Source organism: Erithacus rubecula (genome assembly GCF_903797595.1).
Source record: "Erithacus rubecula genome assembly, chromosome: 1".
NCBI lineage: Eukaryota > Metazoa > Chordata > Aves > Passeriformes > Muscicapidae > Erithacus > Erithacus rubecula.
In genome coordinates this window covers 97,725,150-97,746,641 of record NC_136658.1, presented here as the reverse complement: position 1 = coordinate 97,746,641, position 21,492 = coordinate 97,725,150, and the positions used below count along the sequence as shown (strand labels likewise).

At 41.2% G+C, this 21,492-nt stretch overlaps 2 protein-coding genes and 1 long non-coding RNA gene across 7 annotated transcripts in view; 2 read left to right on the top strand and 1 right to left on the bottom strand.

The window, feature by feature from the left end:
* The window catches only part of BCLAF3 (BCLAF1 and THRAP3 family member 3), a 35,412-nt gene extending 19,952 nt beyond the window's left edge, over positions 1 to 15,460 (top strand). Inside the window, exons 8-12 of the mRNA XM_079312045.1 lie at positions 97 to 215; positions 1,851 to 1,965; positions 5,870 to 5,965; positions 10,213 to 10,368; positions 12,175 to 15,460. Coding sequence (XP_079168171.1) covers positions 97 to 215; positions 1,851 to 1,965; positions 5,870 to 5,965; positions 10,213 to 10,368; positions 12,175 to 12,204 — 516 coding nt within the window. The 3' untranslated portion in view covers positions 12,205 to 15,460. The remainder of the gene's footprint in view (positions 1 to 96; positions 216 to 1,850; positions 1,966 to 5,869; positions 5,966 to 10,212; positions 10,369 to 12,174) is intronic.
* LOC306804893 lies at positions 1,972 to 10,022 on the bottom strand. Its single transcript, XR_013775023.1, has 3 exons — positions 8,100 to 10,022; positions 3,319 to 5,738; positions 1,972 to 3,283 (listed from the first exon to the last, which is right to left on the bottom strand). It is a non-coding gene; the product is annotated as an uncharacterized lncRNA (long non-coding RNA).
* Positions 15,461 to 18,100: 2,640 nt separating the features above from the next.
* SH3KBP1 (SH3 domain containing kinase binding protein 1) overlaps positions 18,101 to 21,492 on the top strand; it is a 204,131-nt gene continuing 200,739 nt past the window's right edge. The window contains exon 1 of one of the 5 annotated variants that reach the window (XM_079316945.1): positions 18,101 to 18,598. Coding sequence is in view for 2 of the 5 variants with exons in the window: in XM_079316943.1 (XP_079173069.1) it covers positions 18,595 to 18,598 (4 nt within the window). In the remaining 3 variants the exon portion in view is untranslated. The remainder of the gene's footprint in view (positions 18,599 to 21,492) is intronic. The other 4 variants (XM_079316943.1, XR_013775716.1, XM_079316942.1 and 1 more) reach the window with 4 other exon arrangements.

Below are 21,492 nucleotides of genomic sequence, written 5' to 3'. Positions count from 1 at the left end.
ACAGGCTATGTACAGGGTGCTGCCCCTAAAGGACAGAATCAGGTTGGTGTTCAGTTCTTAGCAGCTAACTTGGCTTCAACCCTTCCTTTTAACTAGAACATTGTAAGAGTGTTAGAAGATCCAAATGATCTACGGTATGATATAGAAAGGAGAAGAAAAGAGAGATTGAAGAATGAAGATGAGAGAGTGTTTCATGTAGATGATGTAACTCCAAGGTAATGAGCAAATAATCTTGTTGGCCCAAGCCTATAGTTCCCTTGTGTGTTCATTTTTGGGCCCTTCCACAGCTACATACACATTTGTGGTGATTCTTTTCCACAGTTAGCCCTTAAAAGTTTGACTGGGCCTGAAATTCAACTGACATACGTTGCAACTTACTCTGCAATGAGATGTTACCTTAAAAGAGATTAAACTGCAGTGGGTAAAAATGAAAAGCAAGCACAAACTGTAGCACTGAATGAGAAGAGAGGACAAAGTTTGAAGAAGTTTAAGTATTTTTAAACTCCTCAGTGTGCCATGTAACAACATTCTCCAACATTTTGCAGTTCTGTAAAAGGATTCTAGGATGAATATATATTGTTTTGTTACCCTACTTGTGTGGTAATAAAATGTGGCATATCAGCAAATAACTGAAGTTTTTCTGATTCTTGGAGAATTTGAAAACTTAGATTTTTGGCATAGCATTTTCCTCCTATGGATCCCTTCAACAGGTTTGTTAAAGGCTTTTGCCCCAAAGGTGTTTGCTAACCTTAGTCATTCTGTTTCACTTTTGATGCTGTGAAGTCAGTTGATTAGAGAGACTGTTAGTAGAAATGTTGAATTCTGAATTTCCAGAGTGTATCCACACAGTAGTCATAATTTCTTATGCAGATTGTTCTTCCTGTGCTGCTGTTTGTTCATTTTGAATGCAGTCTGGCATTAATGACAGCTAATGGCAATACACACATTTGGAAAAACAGACTCGTGAAGCTGTAGAGGAAATTCCTTGTATTTGTGATTCTTGAAACAAAAAAACGATTAAAAAGAGGGGAAAACAATCCCTGGACTTGCTTCTATCTCTTATGAGAAGTGTGAATTTCCCTACCAAGTATGGCTCTTCTGGAGCCAAACCTCCTGTTCTCAGGGGTTCCACTGTCAGGGAAATGTGGGCTGAGGGCAGTAATGGCATGACTGATATGTAGAATTTTCCTGAGGCTGAGAGGCTCTAATAGCTCACATGAGATAATGACAATGCCTCTGATCTTGTTAAGTAAGCTGCAAAATAAGGAAAAAAAAATAGCAGCAATGAAAACTGTTTCTGTATGTTTTTAAAATACAAATTCTGACTTCTGGTGGTTAGTTTTCATGGTTAATGTTTTATTTTGAATTTATGGATGCATCTGTATTAGCAATATTCTTGGTATCAAAACAACCAAAACCATACAAACAATCAGTCCAAAGCCCAGAGGCGGAATCAGCTGCTTGCTGAGGATGAAACTGGAGGATGTAACTCTCTCTCTAGAGGTTCTGTGAGATCGGGAGTGTCGTGCAAGGGCAAGTTCAGTTCAGTTTACACCGATAGTGGGGAGGGCTGGGCGCAGGAAGCGTTTCCGCCAGCGGAGGGCAGCAGTGACCTGGGCTGGGCTGGGCGAGCCCGGATCCACAGCCGGGATTCCAGGAGCAGAGTCCTTTGGCACTCAAGGCAGAGTACAGATTGCTATGGAATTTGTGCAGTTTGAGCTGGACTAGGAATCTGTTGATTTTTTGCACTTGTGATACAGACGCTAGAATAAGTTTAAAATACAGGGTGTTGATGTGCTTTGGCTTTATCAGGTAGTAATTATTCTCACTCTTTCTCTCTCACACATCAGGAACCAGCAAAGCTGCAGTCTTTCAAAGTTACAAACATCTCAAGTTGATGGTTTCCAAAAGCCTATGAGGTTCATTAAGCCACCTTTCAGGAAATTTATTGGGAGACCTCATCTGGTAAGCCTAAAAGTAGAAATAGTAGCTCCTGCACTGTTAATGTATAATTCATATTTTGCTGCATTGTCTGTGCTGATGTAAATTTAACAGTCTGTGATGTCTTGCCCTTTTAAATTTTGAGTGGGGCTTTTTTGTCTTCTATCTCTGCTCAACAATGAATCTACTCATAATTCCACAGTTCTAGTGCAAGACTACTGCCCAGGTATTTTTTGAAGCAAAAATTAGTCCATCTGAGCTAAAACCACTTTGATACCACTCCTTTTCTTTTCATAAAAGAAGTTTGTGTCCAATATCCTATTTCTCCCACATAATGGTGTAATTACCTAAATGATAAAATAGAAGGCCTTGTTATTGAGCAGATAATCTGAGCTAATGTTAAGTAGTTTGAGAAAAAGAATACTCTCCTGCATGCTAGTTGTCAGTGGTATGAAGGGAAGGCCTGAATCTTGTGTAGGTGGTATTGTTATTGAAACAGTGTTTCTTTTCTCTTCATTATGGTAGAAATTCTGAAAAGCACTTACTTTAAACAAAAATTAGGAGCAAATCATAGAAATAACAAGAAATATCAGAAAAATGTTCCTGAGGATGAAAGTTAAACAATGGAATATCACATCTCGTGAATATTGCATTAAAGAAATGTAGTTTTGGACAAGTATTCTTTAGGCTCTCTTTGTGCAGTGTGCTTCAATACTGAAGTGGGCAAGACAGGAACATTAGGTCCAGTAGAAATAAATTTGTCTTTTGTGAGAAGTTCCTTCTAAAGAATTGTAATCAATTCCAAGTGTTTGTGCTTGTTTTATCTGAGGAACTGGTGAGACCAGAAGAGCTTTTTTTAATGCATGCAGTATAATTCTAAACCACTTTTTTTCTTTCCGACATCTGCAAAATAAGGAGGAGACTAACATAAGTTACCATTCTTCCTACACTGTAACTAATACCCAATGGAGAAGGTTCCAGGAGCCTGTGAAACTTTTCTGAGATCTATCAAAAGTAGCTTTCATGTAGTCAACTCTCAAATGTAGCTGCTTTGCAGATACAAAAGTGCCTCCTGCAGTGTAAAGGAACACAAGTTTTTAGTGGTAAAAAGTAGTATTTACTCATGACTAAGATTCAAGTCTGCCAAAGCAAGAGTAATGGCTCATTAAGTAACTGCATTGGATCTGGCTGAGATGGAGTTAATTTTCCCATAGCAGCTCTCACAGGGCTGTGCTTTGCATTGGTGGCCAGGAAGGTGCTGGTAACAGCCAGTGTTTGGCCACTGCTGGGCAGGGCTCCACAGCATCACAGGTGCCTCTCCCACCTTTCCACCCCACACCCACTAGGCTGGGGGTGGGCAAGATCTTGGGAGGGAACATAGCCAGGACAGCTGACCCAAACTGACCATATGGCCTCGTCTGCTCTGCTATGGGAAAGGAAATAATAATAATAAAAGCTCAGAGAAAGGAAGGAGAGTGTGGGAGGTAATTGTGTGTTGTGGCATTTGTCTTCTGGAGCAACCACTGTGTACTGAGACCTGGCTTCCTGAGAGGTGGCTGGACATTGCCTGCTAGTGGGAAGTGGAGAAGAAATCTTCCATTTTCCTTTGCTTCTGTGTGCTGTCTTTGCTTTTGCTTTATTCAGCTACCTTTTCTCTTGACCCATGTGGTTTTTTAAATTTTATTTTCTCACTCCCAGCCCTGCTGAGGAAGGAAATGGTAGAGCTGATTGATGGGTACCTGTTATCCAGCTAAGGTGAACCCACCACAGTAATACTGTGATTGCACAAATAAAAAGGAGGTTGGTTTGAAAAAGACACTGAATTTTTGTTAAATCTGGTGAAGATTTGAATTTTCTTATTAATAGTGAACTTCAAATATGCAACTTTTAGGAAGTCCTGCACTGCAGTAAGGAGTAATTCCTTTGGAACAACAGCAGCTGTGAAAGCACAGGTATTGAAAATGCAAGGCATCCTAAAAGAGGAATGGTCTTCATGGTCTGCCTTACAGAAGCTGTTTTGCAGACAAGTAGAAAAAACAAAAAACTTGCGTTAAATAATGAAAATATAATATTTGTGATGTTAATATTCAATAACTGGGAGTTGAGCTTAAACTTGAAAGAAACTTAGATACACAATTTTACCTTCCAGGCCTAAGCTTGATTGTAAGGATTGTCCATTTAGCCTTGTACCCTACTGACCAAAGGAGGCTAGCTAAAGAGTGAAGTAGAAATTCAGAACAAGTATACATGTGTATTTCCTCTCTTCCCTATTTTTCCTCTGGCTTAAGAAGTTCCTAAAAAGTGGTTTGCTGTACCTTTGCATCAAGTAATTCTAATGTTAGTATTTTTGGGAATGTACTTTGGCCTAAAGAAAGGAGGGGAAAAGGAGGGCTGTATCTGGTGTTAATTAAGGCAAGCTTTGTTTTAATTCCTAGAGGTTTGTTTTGAGCTATAATGAATTTTTTTTCATCTTGCTGGATTCTCAGCTTAAAGGAAGAGTGTACTTCAGCTGGGAGCTTCCTAATTTAATTATGTTGTATATAGAAAGTTAATTTGATTTTGTGGAGTCTTTTTCTTTTCTTAGAATAAGAAGAGAGCTGGGAAGTTCCTGTCGTCTTTTTGGAAAAGCCATTTTGATCTCACTTAATAAAATCTTTCTTCCCCACTTTTGTTATCTAATCCCTTCTTGTCAAGGCATTGCAAGAAGCTGGGTAGTTGACTTGTAGGCAGTAATAGTCTAAAAAAGAAAAAAGAGGGCTAACTTAAATCCTAGATAAAAGTTATCTTGGATTCTAACATCATTCCACTACATTTATAGCCCACTCTCTCCCCACACCATTCTTAACAGTTTAGTTTATAACCAGAAAAATTTGGTAGTTTGTTAAAGGACAGAAATTCTGGTTGCAGCAAAGTAAACATTTGCATTTATTATTAAATGTTAGTATATATGAAATATTTCAGGAGTGTTTTCTTCTTAGGTTCTTCTTAAAATGTATTTCAAGCTGATGAAATTTCCTTTATGAAAACAGAGTTCAACAGCAGTGGAATGCTTCTGTGATTATTCCAGAGTGGACCATAAACAAACAAATTTATTTGATTGCTAAGAGTTCATTAGCATGTTCATTCTGTCTGCATAGAGGAGTTTAATGTAATATATGCAAGTCTATGCCAATGCTTCTGTAAATATTGATGATCATATGCAATAATAGATGAGAATGGTATCCTCTAGCTGTCATAGGGGAAGTTGGAAAAGAGTCAAAATGTGCAGGTAGGTCAGTGGCTGGAGGAGTGCTCTGTTTTAAGCAACCACAGCTGTTTGATTGCAGCTGTTCAGTTTGTTGACACAACAATTTCAATACTGTTTGTCTATGTGACTTGCTTTTGAAATTGTGATTTTGTGGCAGTCAAGCAATTCTCAAATGCTCTCATGAAATAAGGAGTTAAAAGTAGCATTTTCTAAGGACCTCAGTGTGCTGCAGGTTGTTTGCTTGCTGTGGAGGTGTCTGTGCTACACTAACCTGGGATGGCCAGCTGGTGCAGAGTGCCAATCTTGTTGCCCTTGTTCCTGAGGCAAGCCTGTTGCTGTAGCAGCCTGTGTGCTGTACTTGATACCTGCAAGTTGAGGCGTCTCTTCTGGGAGGGAGGGAGGGATGGAGAACCTTAACTGGGCTGTTAGCTGCTTGGATCTCTCCAAGAGGATGACATTCCAGGAGGGTGGTCTGTATCATCTTTAGCTTCTGGGGGCTCTGCTGTCCCTTCAGCCAGCCTGGAGTGCAGTTCCAATGCTCCTGTTACTCCTATTCCAAGAGTGTCATTGTGTCAAACACTACAAGACTGAAAGTGTTGCAATATTTGTTAGTATAACCTGAACATTTCTTTTTCTCTTGAATGCTTTAATAACATGATGCTATAACTGTTTTCCTACTAGAATTCTTACTATTCTTCAAGACCAAGTGACATTTACCCTCACAGACGCATTAGAGGACACCTTGAAAATGCAGGACCCATCAGAAGACACTTTAAGGTACAGATCAGCTTTTATCAGATGTTTGTTATATAAAATTGTGGTTGTTAACCTGTTAAATTGGATAACTCAAGACATGCTTTTGAAGGTATTAAGAAGGTAAATAGTGTCATCAAAGCCTAATTGTTTCTGTTGGAATAATGGGAGGCTTAGCTTTTAGTAGGTAAGAGGGCTGGCAGTGGATTGAGCAGGGTTGTCCAGTGTTGTCTGCAGGCAGTTGAAATAAATAGGTTACTGCAGAGTCAGGAAAAAGAATTGCAGGAATTGCTCAATGACTTGAAAACTCATCTATCCAAAACCCAAGCTGCTGAGCTTTTTTCCTTCACGTGACAGAAGCCTGAACTTTTTCCAAAGACTGGAAGACATGAGTTGTGTTACTTTCAAAGCTATTTTATTAACCTGTTCATGTAGGGATTTCTGGGGAAATAATATCTTGTGAATACCCTGGATAGTGCTATGAAATAAAAAAAAAAAAAAAAATTAAAGAAGTGAGGGTATATTCTTGGGGCCTCAAGAGTGTAAAGAGATGGGCAACTGTGCTTCTTTCTCAGGTAGAACAGTGGCCATTTAATGCTTTTTAATCATAAAATGTATCCAGGGTTCAGCAAAAAACCAAAATATTTCCTTTTCTGCTGGGAGTGGCATGCTATGTGTGGGTCCCATTAGAGTTGTTGATATGAGAAAAGTAAAACAATTCAAACTAATTTTCTACTTTGAAATTGCCCCTCCATTTTTATCATTCATTCTTAAAAGTAAAGTAATATGCAGAATATCTAGTCACCTTTTTTGGTTTTTAGATAGTGAAGTAAAATTTTAATGACTAATTAGCTGTCATTTTTGGATGAAACTTTTGAAGGTGGGGAAATGTAGATGTGGGTTGTGGGGTTTTTTTCCCTTCTCCCTGCTCCTCCCCCAGCCCCCATAAGAACTGTTGGATAAAAGGACTTCCTTCAATTTAGGTGTGATTTGCCAGCCAACCTTGTCAAATAGTTAAGCTAACACCAACAAAAACTATTGTCTTTATTCTGCTGGAGACAGTCGTTTTCTAAGTTAAAAAGTTCAAAGTATTCAAAGCCTGATACAACTATTTCAACACCTGAGAAGATTGAAGCCTGTTATTCTGTATCTCCTGTGTGTTGTCAGCCTCCAGGTGATGGAGAAATCTAGCACTAGTTGCTGGATCCCTGAGGCAGTGTTGGTAATTGATGCTCCTTTCATTTGCATCCTTCTGCAGTCCTGCTAATTCTGCAAGCAGGAGAGTGTCCATTTAAGTTGCCACCTCACGTATATATGAATATTGCAGTACCAGTGATCTGGCCCATGATGCTTTAATATTTATAGGGGAAATGGCATATGCATTTGTATTGCAGTTTGCTTATGTGTATAGCACTTTTATCATTGCCATGGAAACAGTGGTGTTGATTAGACTTAATTTCTTTAAATTTTTACATTTAAATTCCTATTGCACAACACAGTTGTGTTGTTTTGCTGTGCAGTTGGTGACATGTAGGTATCTTGACTATCTTCTATGCTCAGGACTTTCTTGGCTAATTATTTAAAAGAACAGCAACATATAAAGAAACAAAACCTCACCAAAAACCCCATATAGAATTTCATTTTCTGCCTTCCCCTCTCCCCATCTCCCAGAAAAATAAAGCCCCACACAATTTTTTCTTTATACATAAAATGAGGGTATTTAAACTTAATAAGCAAAAAGTGATGACTACCAAGAGTATGTTGAAAAAAAAACCCATATGGTCTGCACTACATTAAACTTTTTGGGAAAAGAAAAAACTGCTGTTCTAAAATATCTTGTAAAGGATCTGGAGAAGTCTTAGAGAATTTAAAAGGTCTTTTTTGTAATGACCCTTTACCTTGAATCACTAATCTTTTAAGTAAGTAAATACAAAGTGGTCTTTAAAAATAAACTGCAATCACTGCTTTAAAAAAGTCCAATGTATTATTGGCTGTGGTGGGTTCACCCCTGCCAGCATCTTAGCACCACACAGCTGCTGGTCTCCCTTCCTCTCCCAGCAGCATGAGATGAAAATATGGAGAGCAAAAGTGGGAGAACTCATGAGTTGAGATGAAGACAGTTTTAAGTAGTGAAGAAAAAAGTGATGTAGTCATTCACCACCTGTGACCAGGTGATTGATGCCCAGCTGGTCCTCAAGCCATGGCTGGTTGCTCCAAAACCCCTTCCCTCAGTTTCTGTTGCTTAGGAGGAGATTGTGCTGTATTGTAACATCCCTGTGCTCAGCTTGGGCCAGTTGTCCTGGTTGTGTCCCCTTCCAGCTTCTTGCCCACCCTGGTGTCCATGCTGAGCAGCAGAGTAAGGGAAGAGGAGAAAATGTTGGTGCTGGGCAATAGCCAGAAGACTGGTATGTTACCAGTGCAGTTTTAGTCACAAATCCAAAACACAGCACCATGCACACTGCTGTGAAGAAATTTAACTCCATCCCTGCCACACTCAGTGCAGCCATATATATATTTGCTCATATACCCTTCTTTTAGAGCTTCAAGCTCCTTAGGGATTGTCATTAGCATCATTTATAAAGCAGTCCTAATGCAAAACTAGGTGCCACTTTAGCAGACTTTTTTTTTATTTCTAGACCAGAAGTTAAATATGTTTGCCACTGCTTTAGATTATTTTGTTTTGCTATAAGCTGTGTGTGACTGAGGTGCCTATATGCCAAATACATATATAATCTGTTAGCTTTGTCTTCAACTGATGTTTTTCTACATTAATATTACTGCTGTGTCCTTCCCTCCCCACTTACAGAACAATTAGGTGCTTGAATTAAAACCTCTAAGAAAATTTTCAGTATCTTGCACCTTTTCCTCATCCCTTACTTGTTCTGATCCTTTGTTTATTGTCATACATTTGCAGTGGCAGGCCACCAAGTGCTCTTTCCAGTTATTGAAGGCAAAGGGGACCATAGCAGGAATGGGGAAATGGGAACTTTTAATGCTGTATTCAGGGCATTGTTCCAGCATTAGAAGTGCCCTTCAGTTTTCCCTGTGATAGACATATACTCACATCATACAGCCTAGTGCAAGGAAGTTCTTTGTGCCTGCCCTCTGATACTCTTCAGGAAAGTCATTGGCATTGAATAGGCTCTTGCAAGTGTCCTCCATCAGAGCAGTTCTGGGGGAATGATGAGGCCAGCTTCTCACTTGTCTCCTGCAGAGTAGGTGAGTGAAATGATTTGGGAAATAACAGAACCTCTCAATTTGCATAAAGAAACCTCTGTTCTCTCCAGTTCTTTCTTTATTGTTCACCAGCCACACAGTGGAAAACACAGTGGAAAAAGTGGTACTGAAGTTATTGCAACCTCAGAGCATGTGATTTTTCTTGAAGTGATCCCTACTCTGTCAAAAGGAGACAGATTTCACCAAAGGATTTTTGTCATGCTCAAGAAGGGCTATTTCTGTGACGTATTTTGTTTTTTCCTACCCTTCAAAGGTGTTTGTAAAAGATAAGAAGAATTTTTATGGTCAGAAGGTTTTTTCTGGTTTTAGATGCAAACCCATTGTTTAAATTTGGAGTGGCTGTTGAAAAACTTAAAATGGCAGTCCTGGAAAACTATGGAAAATTATTACTCTAAAGATTTTTACTTCCTGTTTTATTGGAGATCAGAGTGCCTAGAAGTTAAAGTATTTTTCAAACTTTGGCTGCTGTGATCAGTGTTAATCTTGTTATGTCCCTTTTGTGTGCTTATAATGCCTTTCACCTTTAAGTCTTCTGATACCTCTGTGGCCTCTGCTCCTAGTCCCACACTAGGTTACTTTGCAATATTGCAGTGTGAAGGTATCAAAGGCATAGAGAATGCCTGTGTGTCCAGACTGTCAGACATTAAAGCTCTAGGAAAAACATATGTACTGACTTGTGTTAGTGTGACTGTAGACTCAATGTGTCCCTGCTGCAGGCTTGGCATTGCTGAATTTGGTAGTGGCGGTGAGGTGTTGTCTGAAAGTTTTGTTGATGTAGTGTGTGTGCCTCATTAACAGTTAAAAAAGTTAAAATGTTGTACAATACGTTTATTTTTTTTCTACAAGGAAGTTTTATGAGCCACGTGGTCTGAGGAATGATACATGGACCTAAAGGAAGAGGGTGTGCACTTGTGAATGCTTGCTTCTGTCATTGAGTGCTGGAAGTTTTACATGTGTATAGCTGTAAATATGAACTTTTGAGTTTTGGTGCCCTCATTCTGCACATTTTTTTCTTCTTTCCCCCACCCTAACAGAGCAACTTTGCAGATGGCCGTTTGCAATCCCATTATAAATCAGGCTTAGTGCAGAAGGGTTTATATATTCAGGCTAAGTACCAGCGGTTACGTTCTTTTGGTGTAAGGGGATTTGCCACTAATAAATTCAGAGATGGATTTTTGAGGAAAGAAAAGGTAAGTTACATTAATTTATTTTTCTCTAAGCCATTTGTAAAATATGCATATTCATAAGATCCATTAATGTTAAAATCTCAATGGAATTACTTGGATGGGATTTTCTGGGATATTGGCTCTTTGTACTTCACTGGCAAACTTGACTGTGCACTCCTGTTTCCTCCCTGTTTATTCTATGGAAACTTGCTGTGGGTAAATCAAAGGTGCCCTCTCAGATTCTGTGGTTGCTTCTGTTCCAGTATTTTTTCCTTGAGCTCAGCTGATCATTCTTTCTACTGACAGGACCAGAAATTGTCCCTTTGTGGAACAAAATATTGTGTACTGTTAAATCTAAGAGAAGGATATTAATACTTTTTTAATACTTCTGTGTGCTTCTCCTTTTTATGTTACCATAATTATGTGCTTTAAAGTATGCACTGGGGTGCTACTCTGAACAAAACTTCCTCCTCAATATAATGTCTTGTGTAAAAGGGTTTGATAAGCTTAAACTGGAATAAGCACATCTGGTTTATGGTGTTTTGATTTGCAGAGTGTATGGGCCAACAATAATCTTGAACTGCTTTAGAACTTTTGAACTATATAAAATGTTGCAGCTTTTGTGAGGATCAGTAGTTAAAACTAAGTAAATCCTTGATTACAATTGATCAAAGTAGTAAGAAGTTATTTGTGACATGGGGGAATTGGATTAGATGACCTACACAGTTTACACAGGCCCTTTGCAGTTCTGTGCTCTGTGTGAGTTTTTGTTTTGTAACTCTGTGTCCATCCAGCTACAAGTAAATACACTTGAATAAATAAGCATTTGTAGTGGGATTAGAGTTTAGCTCTTGGAGCACAGAAGCACCTTAAAGGATAGGTTCTTAGAGCTGTTTGCAAAACTCCTCAAGTTTACAGCCCAGTGAGCACAAGAAAAAGCCCCCAAAACCCCTTAAGGAAACACATATGTAAAAACCAAACAAAAAAACCAACCAAACAAAAAAAACCCCTCGACCATCTGAAAGAAAACCAAGCACTTAAAGCATGGTAAAGAGATCACTTGTTACTGAAGTATTTGGACAAATATCTCTTATATTTGCATGGGCTCTGATAAGTGTTATCTCTGAAGACTAAATTGTATTTGAATTAGTGGAAAATAGAAGGAGAAAGATATCCCTTCCCATCCTCCCCCCCCCAAAAAAAATTATGACCTTGTAAAATGGGTATAGAAGTGTTACAATTTTGTTGCAGTGAGCTATTCCCAATAATTTCCAGTGTTCTTCTATAACCGGCTGTTAAGTTTCTTGTCTGGAACTCATAAAGCATATAAAACATTTTGGATACATACTAGATATTATGATTTGAATCAGAGAATCATCAGTGAGGTGGTTTGGTTCTTTTTTTCTTTTTTTTTTTTTTTGTTTTTTTTTTTTGTTTTTTTTGGGCCTGATGAATTTGAGTGTGTCTTGAGTTAAAGTAAAATAAATCCTGATGAATAAGTATGACAACCATTTTCTTAACAGCTTACTGTTTGCTGGTTGGCTAGTTCCTAAAAACCAAAACTAGTCCTGAAATTGTACCATCTTGCCTGTTGTAATGATAAAACTTGTTAAGATCTGTTAAACAGTTCTCAGCATCTTTATTTCACTTTATTTCATGTGAAATAATAATGCTGCATATGTATCTTCTAAGGTACAGTTTTCAAAATTGTGCTGTTTGAATCCATAATTGAGAGAATCTTGCATTTTACATACAGTACTTAGGAAGTTTGGGGAGGGGGGTTCTGCTGTTACAACTAACAGTAATGTTTTGGTTTTTTTCTCTGTGTAGGGAAATCTAAATATTGCAACAGAAACCTGAACTGAGCTGAGATCCTGACGTGGAAAGATAATACTGCAAAGGGAGCATCTGTTCGGTTTTTGACAACTTTCTCAAGACTTAAAATAGGATAAAGGAACTAATGCTGTAACTTTCTTGATTACAAAATAACTTTATTTTGAATGCTGCAGAACTTTTTTACAGTTTTAATAATTGCTTTTAAAGTACAGTATTCAAATGAGACATCGTGTTATGTACCTTTAGTTCTGTTTGCCTACCAGTCTCAAGTAAGGAAGTCATTGAAGGGAGTCTTATTTGTTGAATACTTTTTCTCTAAGCATGTTGTTACAGATGGAACTTGAGTTGTTATACCCAGAGGTTTATATGTTGAAAGTTTATTGCTAATGTAATAATAAAAAGAAAAAAAAAAAAAAGTGCCTGAATTGTTTGGTAATAGCACATTAGCTCAGGATTTTCCAATTAATGACCTTTTAGGTTGTGCAATAGATTTTACACTTCTGTTCAGTCATTTCCATAAGACAGTATTTTGTATTACTTTGGATTAATAATGTACTTGGGTTTCTGATGTGTATATACATTTGTAAATTGTTAGAATGTTGGGACAACTTTCATCATTTGATTAAAATTAATGGCAACAGGCAGGTATGTAAAGTACTGTGGCAGTACCTTATAACTGCACTGAAAGCATGCTTGGGTTTGTTAGAAGATTAGTTGGTCTGTATTCAAAATTATTCTGTCTCATTATATTTTGATGTATGATATTCTTGGCCAAGCCACATGTTCTCCAAACTTTTTTGTCATAAATGATTTGGTAGTTTTATGAATTCTAAAATTGGGGCCTGAAGCATTAAATCACAAGAAAAACAAAAAATGTAATTTTTTAAAAGCATGTCTTCTAACATACTAATTGTTCATAATTGAAACAGCTTTAAATGCAGATAGCTGGTCATTTTGTTCAGAATGATCCTCTGAAGTTTACTGAACTGCAGTATTGTTAGGCTGTGTGCAAAACTCAAAATAGCCAGACCTGTTTCATAAGCAGCTATAAACAGTATTGTGTTTATTTCCTGTTTATAGCCTTTGCCTTAATTCATTATCTATAGTAGGTTGTGTGTACGTATTGCAGATTGTTCAAACTTCTTACTGACAGTAAATTAAAGATGCATAGCACGTAGTCTTAAAAGATGTTCTTTTTCAAGAAAAAAGTTGTTCACAATACCCTCAATACATGCAGGCTGATGTATTTCCATATAGAATGCAGGCTAGTCTCTGTTGTGGCTGGTAGACCAGAATTCCAATTCTAGGTTGGAGTTATGTTCACAAGAAAGGAAATTTGGTTTTTTTGGGTGGAAAGCCAGCATGTGATTTCTGCATGTTTATTTGTAATTTTTTTTTTTCCAAAATGCCTTCAGTAGAGACATTGTTGGAAAATGTAGTTATGATTCTGAATATCTAAAATTACTGTGACTTGAGCTCTTCAGTTCATGGGTGTTCTGCTTAGCATTCATAGGGAATAAGGCAGGAAGTGTGCAACATTCATGTCATGGTCATTCAGTGATAACAGATGGTTTGTTTCTAAAACACAGGTTTTCAGTTTAAATAGCAATCATTAATAATTTAACTATTTTTTCAGTAACTTTGACATGCATAGACAAAATGGGAAGTGGAAGGGAAGGAACTCCCTGGACAGAAGCAGGCAACCTTCTGCAGATAAGAAAGTGGTTTTTTACTTAATGCTGTCAGTGATGAATCTGGCAGAGTCATCCTGTGTAGATTTACTGGGAGATAAAAATAAGGAACTGAAACAACAGGTTAAATGAGTCAACCCAAAGCAAATGTGGAGTAGCTGCAGTTCTGATCAGGCTGCAGGGAGTGCTGCACATGCCCTACAGAGGGGGGCAGGTTTGCCCTGAAGGCAAGTCCTTCACACTGCTCTGAATGTGCACTGTAAAAGATGTGAGAAATGAAACCATATATGATACAGGGCAAAGTACTGAGGCTGTATTGTCTTATTCAACAGGATATTGTGTCTGTAAGCTTCTTGCAGTGTTCTTATTAAATTCTGCAAGTGAACTCTCTGTTGAGCAAATGAGAAAAGTGGATACATGAAGAAACTTCTGTCATGATAGTTTGGAAGTAAAGCTGGAGTAGTCAGTAGTCAGTTAATGCTGCTTTAACCTGGTTTCAACATATGACTGACTCCTGATTTTGTGCTTTATTTTATCTGGTCATGATTAGATCTCTCTAATTTGTTTTATACTTTACAGTTGAGCTTTGTGTTTATTTCTACAAAAACATATTGCAAAGAAGGTTGTGGTTTTTTGGCTTGTTTGCTGTCTTTGGTCCCTCCCACCCCTTGGTCCTAAGATGAATATCATATGAAATGTAGTCACTGTTTCAGTTGGATTATCTTTTGTATGATCCCATTGGCTCAAATCACATTCTTTACCAATAATTTTACTTAAATAATTTTGGATTCTGTTATGATAAAATCTCTCACATTCTAAAAAATGCACACAGAAATAATGAATTTCATAAAAATTCATGGCTTAGGTGCTAGAAGCATCTACTCTGATACAATGTAAGACATTGCTATGTAGATTTATTTTTGTGAATTACAGAGACTTGTGTGTATATACTCACACCCAATTCAGCTTGTTTATTGTTTTAGCACAGAAAATTCTGTTGTACTGGAACACAGTGTTTGGTTGAGGGCAATGCATTGAAGTTACTGTTTGGGTTGTGAAGGCACAAGAGAAATGGTTAAGTAGTAGAAAGGTCAATTTACTTGAATAACCTGGTGCCTTTTGGTATTGTGACTGCATTGTAGAAAACATGTACAAAGTCTTAAGTACATTGCATTCTTTCTAGTGGGAGCATGGACTGATAACAGTTCTTGTTAAAATAACTGTTTACTTTAAATAGGTGTGTAAGCCTCTGTAGGAAAACAGTGACTCTTTCATTAGTAAAGTCTGTCACTTTGCATTGGAAGGGCAAGTTAAAAATGTGATTGTCTTAAGAGCTTTCTAGCTTTGTTTTATACTCTGAAAATACAAATGTGAATTGCCTTTGTTTTTTTTAGCTTGAAATGGCTGTTAAATGCTGTCATTTTCAGTTGTTCACATGTGAAATTTTGTTTTTAATTGTTATCGAAAATGCAATGGGTTTAATATGACTAGAGTCTTCCTTTGAAGTGTCTGAAATAGTGAGTTATTTTGATGTTAGCATTTATATTGCTGATCAATTTAATTTCTGCATACATTTATTAGAATACTTATTTTAAATTTGTGATGATTGAATTCACAAGTTTAACAAAATTCTGGGGCTAGTAAGAAGCAACACATTGCAGGGTTTCTATAAGCCTGCCTTAACTCTAAAAATTACATGTTGGAATCTTTTTACCTGATGGATATAGATGGTCTTGAGATCTGAAACTGTCTCAACTCAGGTAACTGATAGCAGATGATAGGAGTAAATCCAGCTGATCTATCACTTGCTGTGTAATGTTTACCTGCTCCCATCTTCCCTAGGGCCCCAGGCTGAAATGCTGAGTTTTCTTTAAATGCACTTAGTTGCTTTAAAAACAGAACCAAACCCCAAGCTTTTGTGGCATTAAAGGCAGAGTTCTTAAAACTTGCTTGTTAGAAGTCAGAAGGTCATTTCTGCCATGTCTGCGAAATGGATAATGAGAGTCACTTGAAGAAGATGATAAAAGATCGTAACAAAGAGAGACTGATTTCTCAGTATTCACCTTAGAAGACTGTAAATAGAGGGATTTCTTTAATTTCCTTGCTTTCCTAAAGGAAAGCTTTTCCCATACTGTGTTGAAACCCACCTCTTGCCTTTCTTTAAGCATCTGCACAGCAGTCTACACAGTCCTTTATAGGAGAGCCCTCTGAAAGACAGACTTCAGACTTGCATCCTGATGAATCTGAAAAAAAGATGTTTCTGCACATAACTCTGACCCTTGACAGACTTCATTCCATTGCTGCAGAATTTGAAGATAAGAAGTTCTTCAGCCTCCTTACGAAGGAAAGAAAGAATAAAAGCCATTTCAAGATCTTTGAAAGCCTCCTTGTGACACTTGACTCCTTAACAGACCTTAAGGATAGCCATGAAGATTTAAATGTGTTCTGTTTTGAGCTTTGTGAGCATTATTTTTCAGTGTCAAGATCAGAGAAAACTCTTGTCATAACACCTGCCCCTTCTTTCCATGCCTGGTGTTTTTTGTTGGAGAGATTTTGAGTAGGTATTTAGCCACATGGTTAATAGCCTGCCACTTTTAATGCAGTTTTCTTCTGTTCACTGTTCATTGGTCTGAATTTTTCTAAGTAGTCTAAATCTCATGTTGTCTTTTTAATATTTCATTTTCTGTAAATAATGTAGAAGATGGCTTTCATTTTGTGACTGGCTTCTCATGTCTTTAGTATTGAGGGAAGAGGCAGTGGAAACAGTTGTTGTTCGAGTATGTTCTTCAAGGAATGAAAAAGCTTCATTGTTTTGTTTTAAGAATAGCAGTAATTTTTTACTCCCAGTTGAATGAGGGGTACTAATGTCCACTTCTAAGGAATAGATTGTTGATGTTATTTATACTGTAGTTTCTCAAGGACTGTCTAATGCGTGTATGTGTACATGTATGTGCACATGGAAACAGTTAGAGAAGCCTTTAATGTAATTATTTGTAAGTGTGGATAAGAAACTACATTTTTAAACTACTGAAGCTGGAGTTAAATGCAAATGCATTTTAAGTCTGTAGTCTTTGAATCCACAACGGTGCTTTTGACAATGTTACCCCATATCTAAAAGCCTCGTTCATAAGGATATATAGTAAGATGTAGGTATGTTTATATGTATGTTTAACATAGTTTATATAAAATAAATGTAAATTTTGTTTCTACAGACAATAAATGTTTTCACAAAAATTTTACTTATAAATAATTCAGTGATTTGATTGAAGATTTATTAATGTTTGGTGTAATTTTCAGGTTAAAAAAAAAAAAAGCTTTTCTTCAAAATCTCTTTTGCAGGGAATGGAAAAGTACAAAAATGTTATTATATTTTGCTAGTGGCAGTTTTCTGTTTTCATATGAAAATTAACTACCTGAGGTTAGAACAGGCTGGTTTTGCTTACTCTTTCGTTAACAGTCAAGGTGCTCGTGATGTAAAATGTTACCTATACTTTATCCTAGCTTTTTTTTTTTTTTTTAAATCTGCGCTTCTCTCTCCTCTGCTGCTACTGTAGGTTTTATCTCGAGGGTCTTTACCTGTGGGCAGACGTGCCTGTGCAGAAGCCTCCCCGCCCTCCTTCCGTGCCTTTCTGTCCAGACACGTTAGTGCTCTGTGCGCGCCGCTACTGTAGCGGGGGTTCGCGTCTTGCTGCGCTACGAACAATCCGTGCTCCTGTGCGACGCTGCTCTTTTTAGCGACACATCGACACCAGCCCAAAGGCACTCTTCATGTTCCTTTTTTGTCTTTTCTCCCTTCCCTGCTCCTAAACCCAAGCGCTGCGTGCAGGGAAGGGGGGCGGGCAGAGACGAGGGGCACCTGCGGCGCTGCCGGTGCGTTTCGCATCGCTCGGACAGCGGAGCCCCGGGGGCAGGGCAAGGCAGGGCGGGGCGGGCGCGGCTGCCGTGCGCGGACGGGGCAGGTGCGGGGCACGAACGCGCGGTTCGGCGCCGGTCCCGCCGCCGGGGAGCGCTCTCTCCATCCTCCCCCGGCACCCAGCGAGGACGCGCCCGTCCCCTCCCTGTGCCCGAGCCCTGCCCCGGGAGGGAGGGAGCCAGCCCGCTGCCCGCCGCGGCTCGGCTCCCCGCCGCCCCTGCCCCCGCCGGGACCGAGCGCGGCTCCGCTTCCTGCCGCCCTCCCCGCCCTCCTCTGCCGCCGGCCCGAGGCGGCGCAGCGGCTCTGGCGCAGTCTCGCGACACTTCCCGCAGCGCGGAGCCGGAGCCGCCGCTCGCCCCGGCAGCAGCAGCGGCAGCCGCGGCGATCGCTGCCCGCGCCTGGGAGCCCGAGCCGCTCCCGCCCCGCGCCCCGCCGCGCTCGCCGCCCGCCCCTCCCGCCGCTCGGCTGCACGGGCTCCTCCGGGCGCTTTCGCCCTGGGCTGCTTTTCCCGGCGGCAGCGGCGACCCAGGTGGCCGCAGAAGCTGAAGGCTGAGCCCCTTCTCTCGCCTGATTTTTGTATATTTCCTTTTTCTCCGCACGCTGAGGGAGCCGCGGCGCAGGACGCAGGATGCAGCCCGGCTGCGGCGGGTGCTGAGCTCGGCGGCCGCCGGAGGAGGGAGCGGCTCTGTCAGCGCCTCCGCTCCGCGCGGCGGCGGCTCGGGCGGTCCCTCGCCCCCTTCCTTCGCCGTGGCCACCCGCCCCAAACTTTCAGCCTGTTGTCGCTGTCAGGCGAAGCCCAGCTCGACATAAATGGGTGAGTTCAGGCGGCCGAACTGGCGATGCGGGAGGCCAGCTGGGGCTCCCGGCTGGCCGGTGGGGTGCATGTGTCTCTGGGGGCGGCGGGAGGGAGGTGGCCGCTACCGGCCTCCGCTCCTTCGCCTCACGGCTTTTAACTTCTCCTCCCCTCCCCCGGCCGAGGCAGTAATTGTTTTCATGTGACAGGCGGAGAGATCGGGGTTGGCGGCGGCGGAGCCACGGCCGGGTGCCCCTCGGGGCTGCCGCCGTGGCTGCTTCCGAGCGGGGCTGACACGACTCCGAACCCTCCCGAGCATCGGCTGCCCGGCCTCGCCGCCTTCCCGCCGGGCAAGCCCTCCGCCGGCATCTGGGGCGTGGTGGCACCGGGCCGGGCGGAGAGGAGAGACCTCCGCGCCGGGCGCGCAGGTTGCGCTCCGAGGGCTGCGGCGGGGAGAGCTGCGGAGGGCGCGGACGGCCGGCGGGATGCGCTGCCCTGCCCCACACCGCCCCTCAGTGTCCCGCACTGCCCTTCCCCGCCCCTCAGTGCCCCGCCGGGCGGGGGCGGCCGCTGCGCGGGGTCGTTGCTGCCGGGGGCGGGCGCGCTCCGCTGCCGCTGCCCGTGAGGTGTCACCCGCGGACTTCGGGAAGAGGCCGCGCCGGGCAGCCCGGGCCGGGCAGCGCCCGTTACCTGTGCGGGGGCAGGGAGGGAGGAAGGGATGAATTGCCCCATTATGCGGCGGTGCCAGGCGCGGGCTGGCTGAGCGCTGCGCCCGCCGCTCGCTGTGCCCAGCGCGGTGCCCGGCGGAAAATGACGGACAGGCGGGAACAAAAGAAGCGGCAGCTGTCGGTGGCAGCCGCGGTGCACACACCGGCCGGCGTGTGCAGACAGCAGCGAGCGGGGCTCCGGACGGCGGCTCTTGGCTGTCCCCAGGCCCCGCTGCCCGCCTCCCTCTCGGCGGCGGAAATGCGGTCGGGCTGTGAGGGGACCTGAGAGCAGAACCAGCGAAACGACTGAATATAATGCGTTATGTGGGAAGACATTTTACACCGTCTCACCTGTTGTAATACGGTGACGTTGGCAACATAGTAGGAAATAAATCGTGCCTTTGTTCTTTGAGAGATTAGTTTGCGGGGTGCTGTGGGAGCGATGCTCTACCTGTACATTAGCAGACGAAGCGCAAGGGTTTTGCTGTCGACTGTCAGGTGTCTCTGCCGCTCGGGCTGAGGTGGGCTCGTCCCTCTGCAGCTCCCTCGGCCCTGCCGCTCGGGCTGAGCCCCAGTGCGGGAGCAGCCCGGCATCCCAGGGGCATTGCAGGAGTTCTCTTAGGGCTGCTTTGCCCGCTCACTGCCAACTTCTGTCTTCTGTCACAACAAATGAGATTCTAAACATAGTGTTGTATTGCGCGGTGGGGTTTGTAACTGCTGAATGGAGCAGAACCTGTACTCAGTAGGGCATGCCATATGAAATAATTTAAAAATTTTTTTTTATTTTATTTTTATCTTCTTCCCACACATTTATTTCTTACTAACTTTCTATTGTGGTGCAATAAGACTTCTCTGATTTCAATTTACTCCATAGTCTGAATATTAGCCTTCATGGTTCAAAAGATTAAGTGAAGTAATAAAGAGCCAACCAAGTAGTTTGCATTGATGGAGCTCTAGGAATATTTTTAATACACTAAGTTGCTAGTAAAGGCCATCTTTTTTTCTTTCTACCCTGCCATCCCTCTCCTGGGCAGTGATCCTATACATCTGGCTTCTTTAAAGCTCATTTGGATGATGACTTTCCCAAATCATCATGATTCAGTCATACTTTGCTTTGCAAAATGGGAGTGAAAGTAGATATGATTTAATTGTTGTATGTATCTTTAAATGGGAAGTAATTCTCATAGCTTACAAACTAATGGAAAAACTGTGCAAGGAAGTGAAGATATGCACATTATGAAAGAAGTAAAATCTTTCTAGGAGGTATCAAATGAAAGCAGCTTTATTAAAAAACATTTTTTACATAGTTGGCATTTTTGTAAGGTGTCTCAAATGCAGAAGAGAATAGGTGAATTCTTTGTGTACTATACTATTAAGATTCTGAATGTTTTACTTCTAGATGACTTGTATGCCTTCTTATAGTAACCATTTATATTTTCTGTGTGGCACTGCAGAGTGTTTTTAGCCCACCCCTGTGCATGTGTATATATATGGGTGTATGTTATACATACATACATACTGAGATTCAGTGCTTTTTTACAGCACACACCCCCAATCTTACAACAAATACTTTGTGTATCTTACAAGAAATACTTTGTGTAATTGATGTTTTATGAGCTTTTCTATGACGTTACAGGCAGAGTACATTAAAATTAATTCATTTACTCTTGGAATGGACTTCTCAGAAGAGTTGAATGAAATAATGGTGTTAGTTGTCTACAACATAAAAGTGGGGGAGATAAGGCAAAGGTCTAAAAGGTAATTGTGAACACCGTGAAATAATCTTGGTCCCCCTCAAATGTTTGAGAAACAAAGATGTGAAGTTTTGTGTGGACTTGTGTGTGTGTGGGGGGGGGGGGGTTGTTTGTTGTTGCTTTTGGGTTTGTTTTGTTCTGTTTTTATTTTGAAACTATCCAGAGTCTAAGGACTCTGCTATGGTCAGGGCAAAACCATGGAGTGCCTACACATCAGACTGTCCTCCTGAAGCTGAAGGTGCAGAAAACAAAGTAGATATGAGAAAACCTGGTTTGAAACATACTGCTTATCAAATTTAGAAAATGCAAGATTAGAAGTGTGATTCTAGAGAGCAGCATTTGACTGCCATCATCATAAAGCAGCTGTGCAGCTCCTTCTGTCAGTCAAGACACACCTCCCAACTTCTGCAGTAAATGAAGGAAAATCCTTTATTCTGCTGTGCAGTTTTTGCTC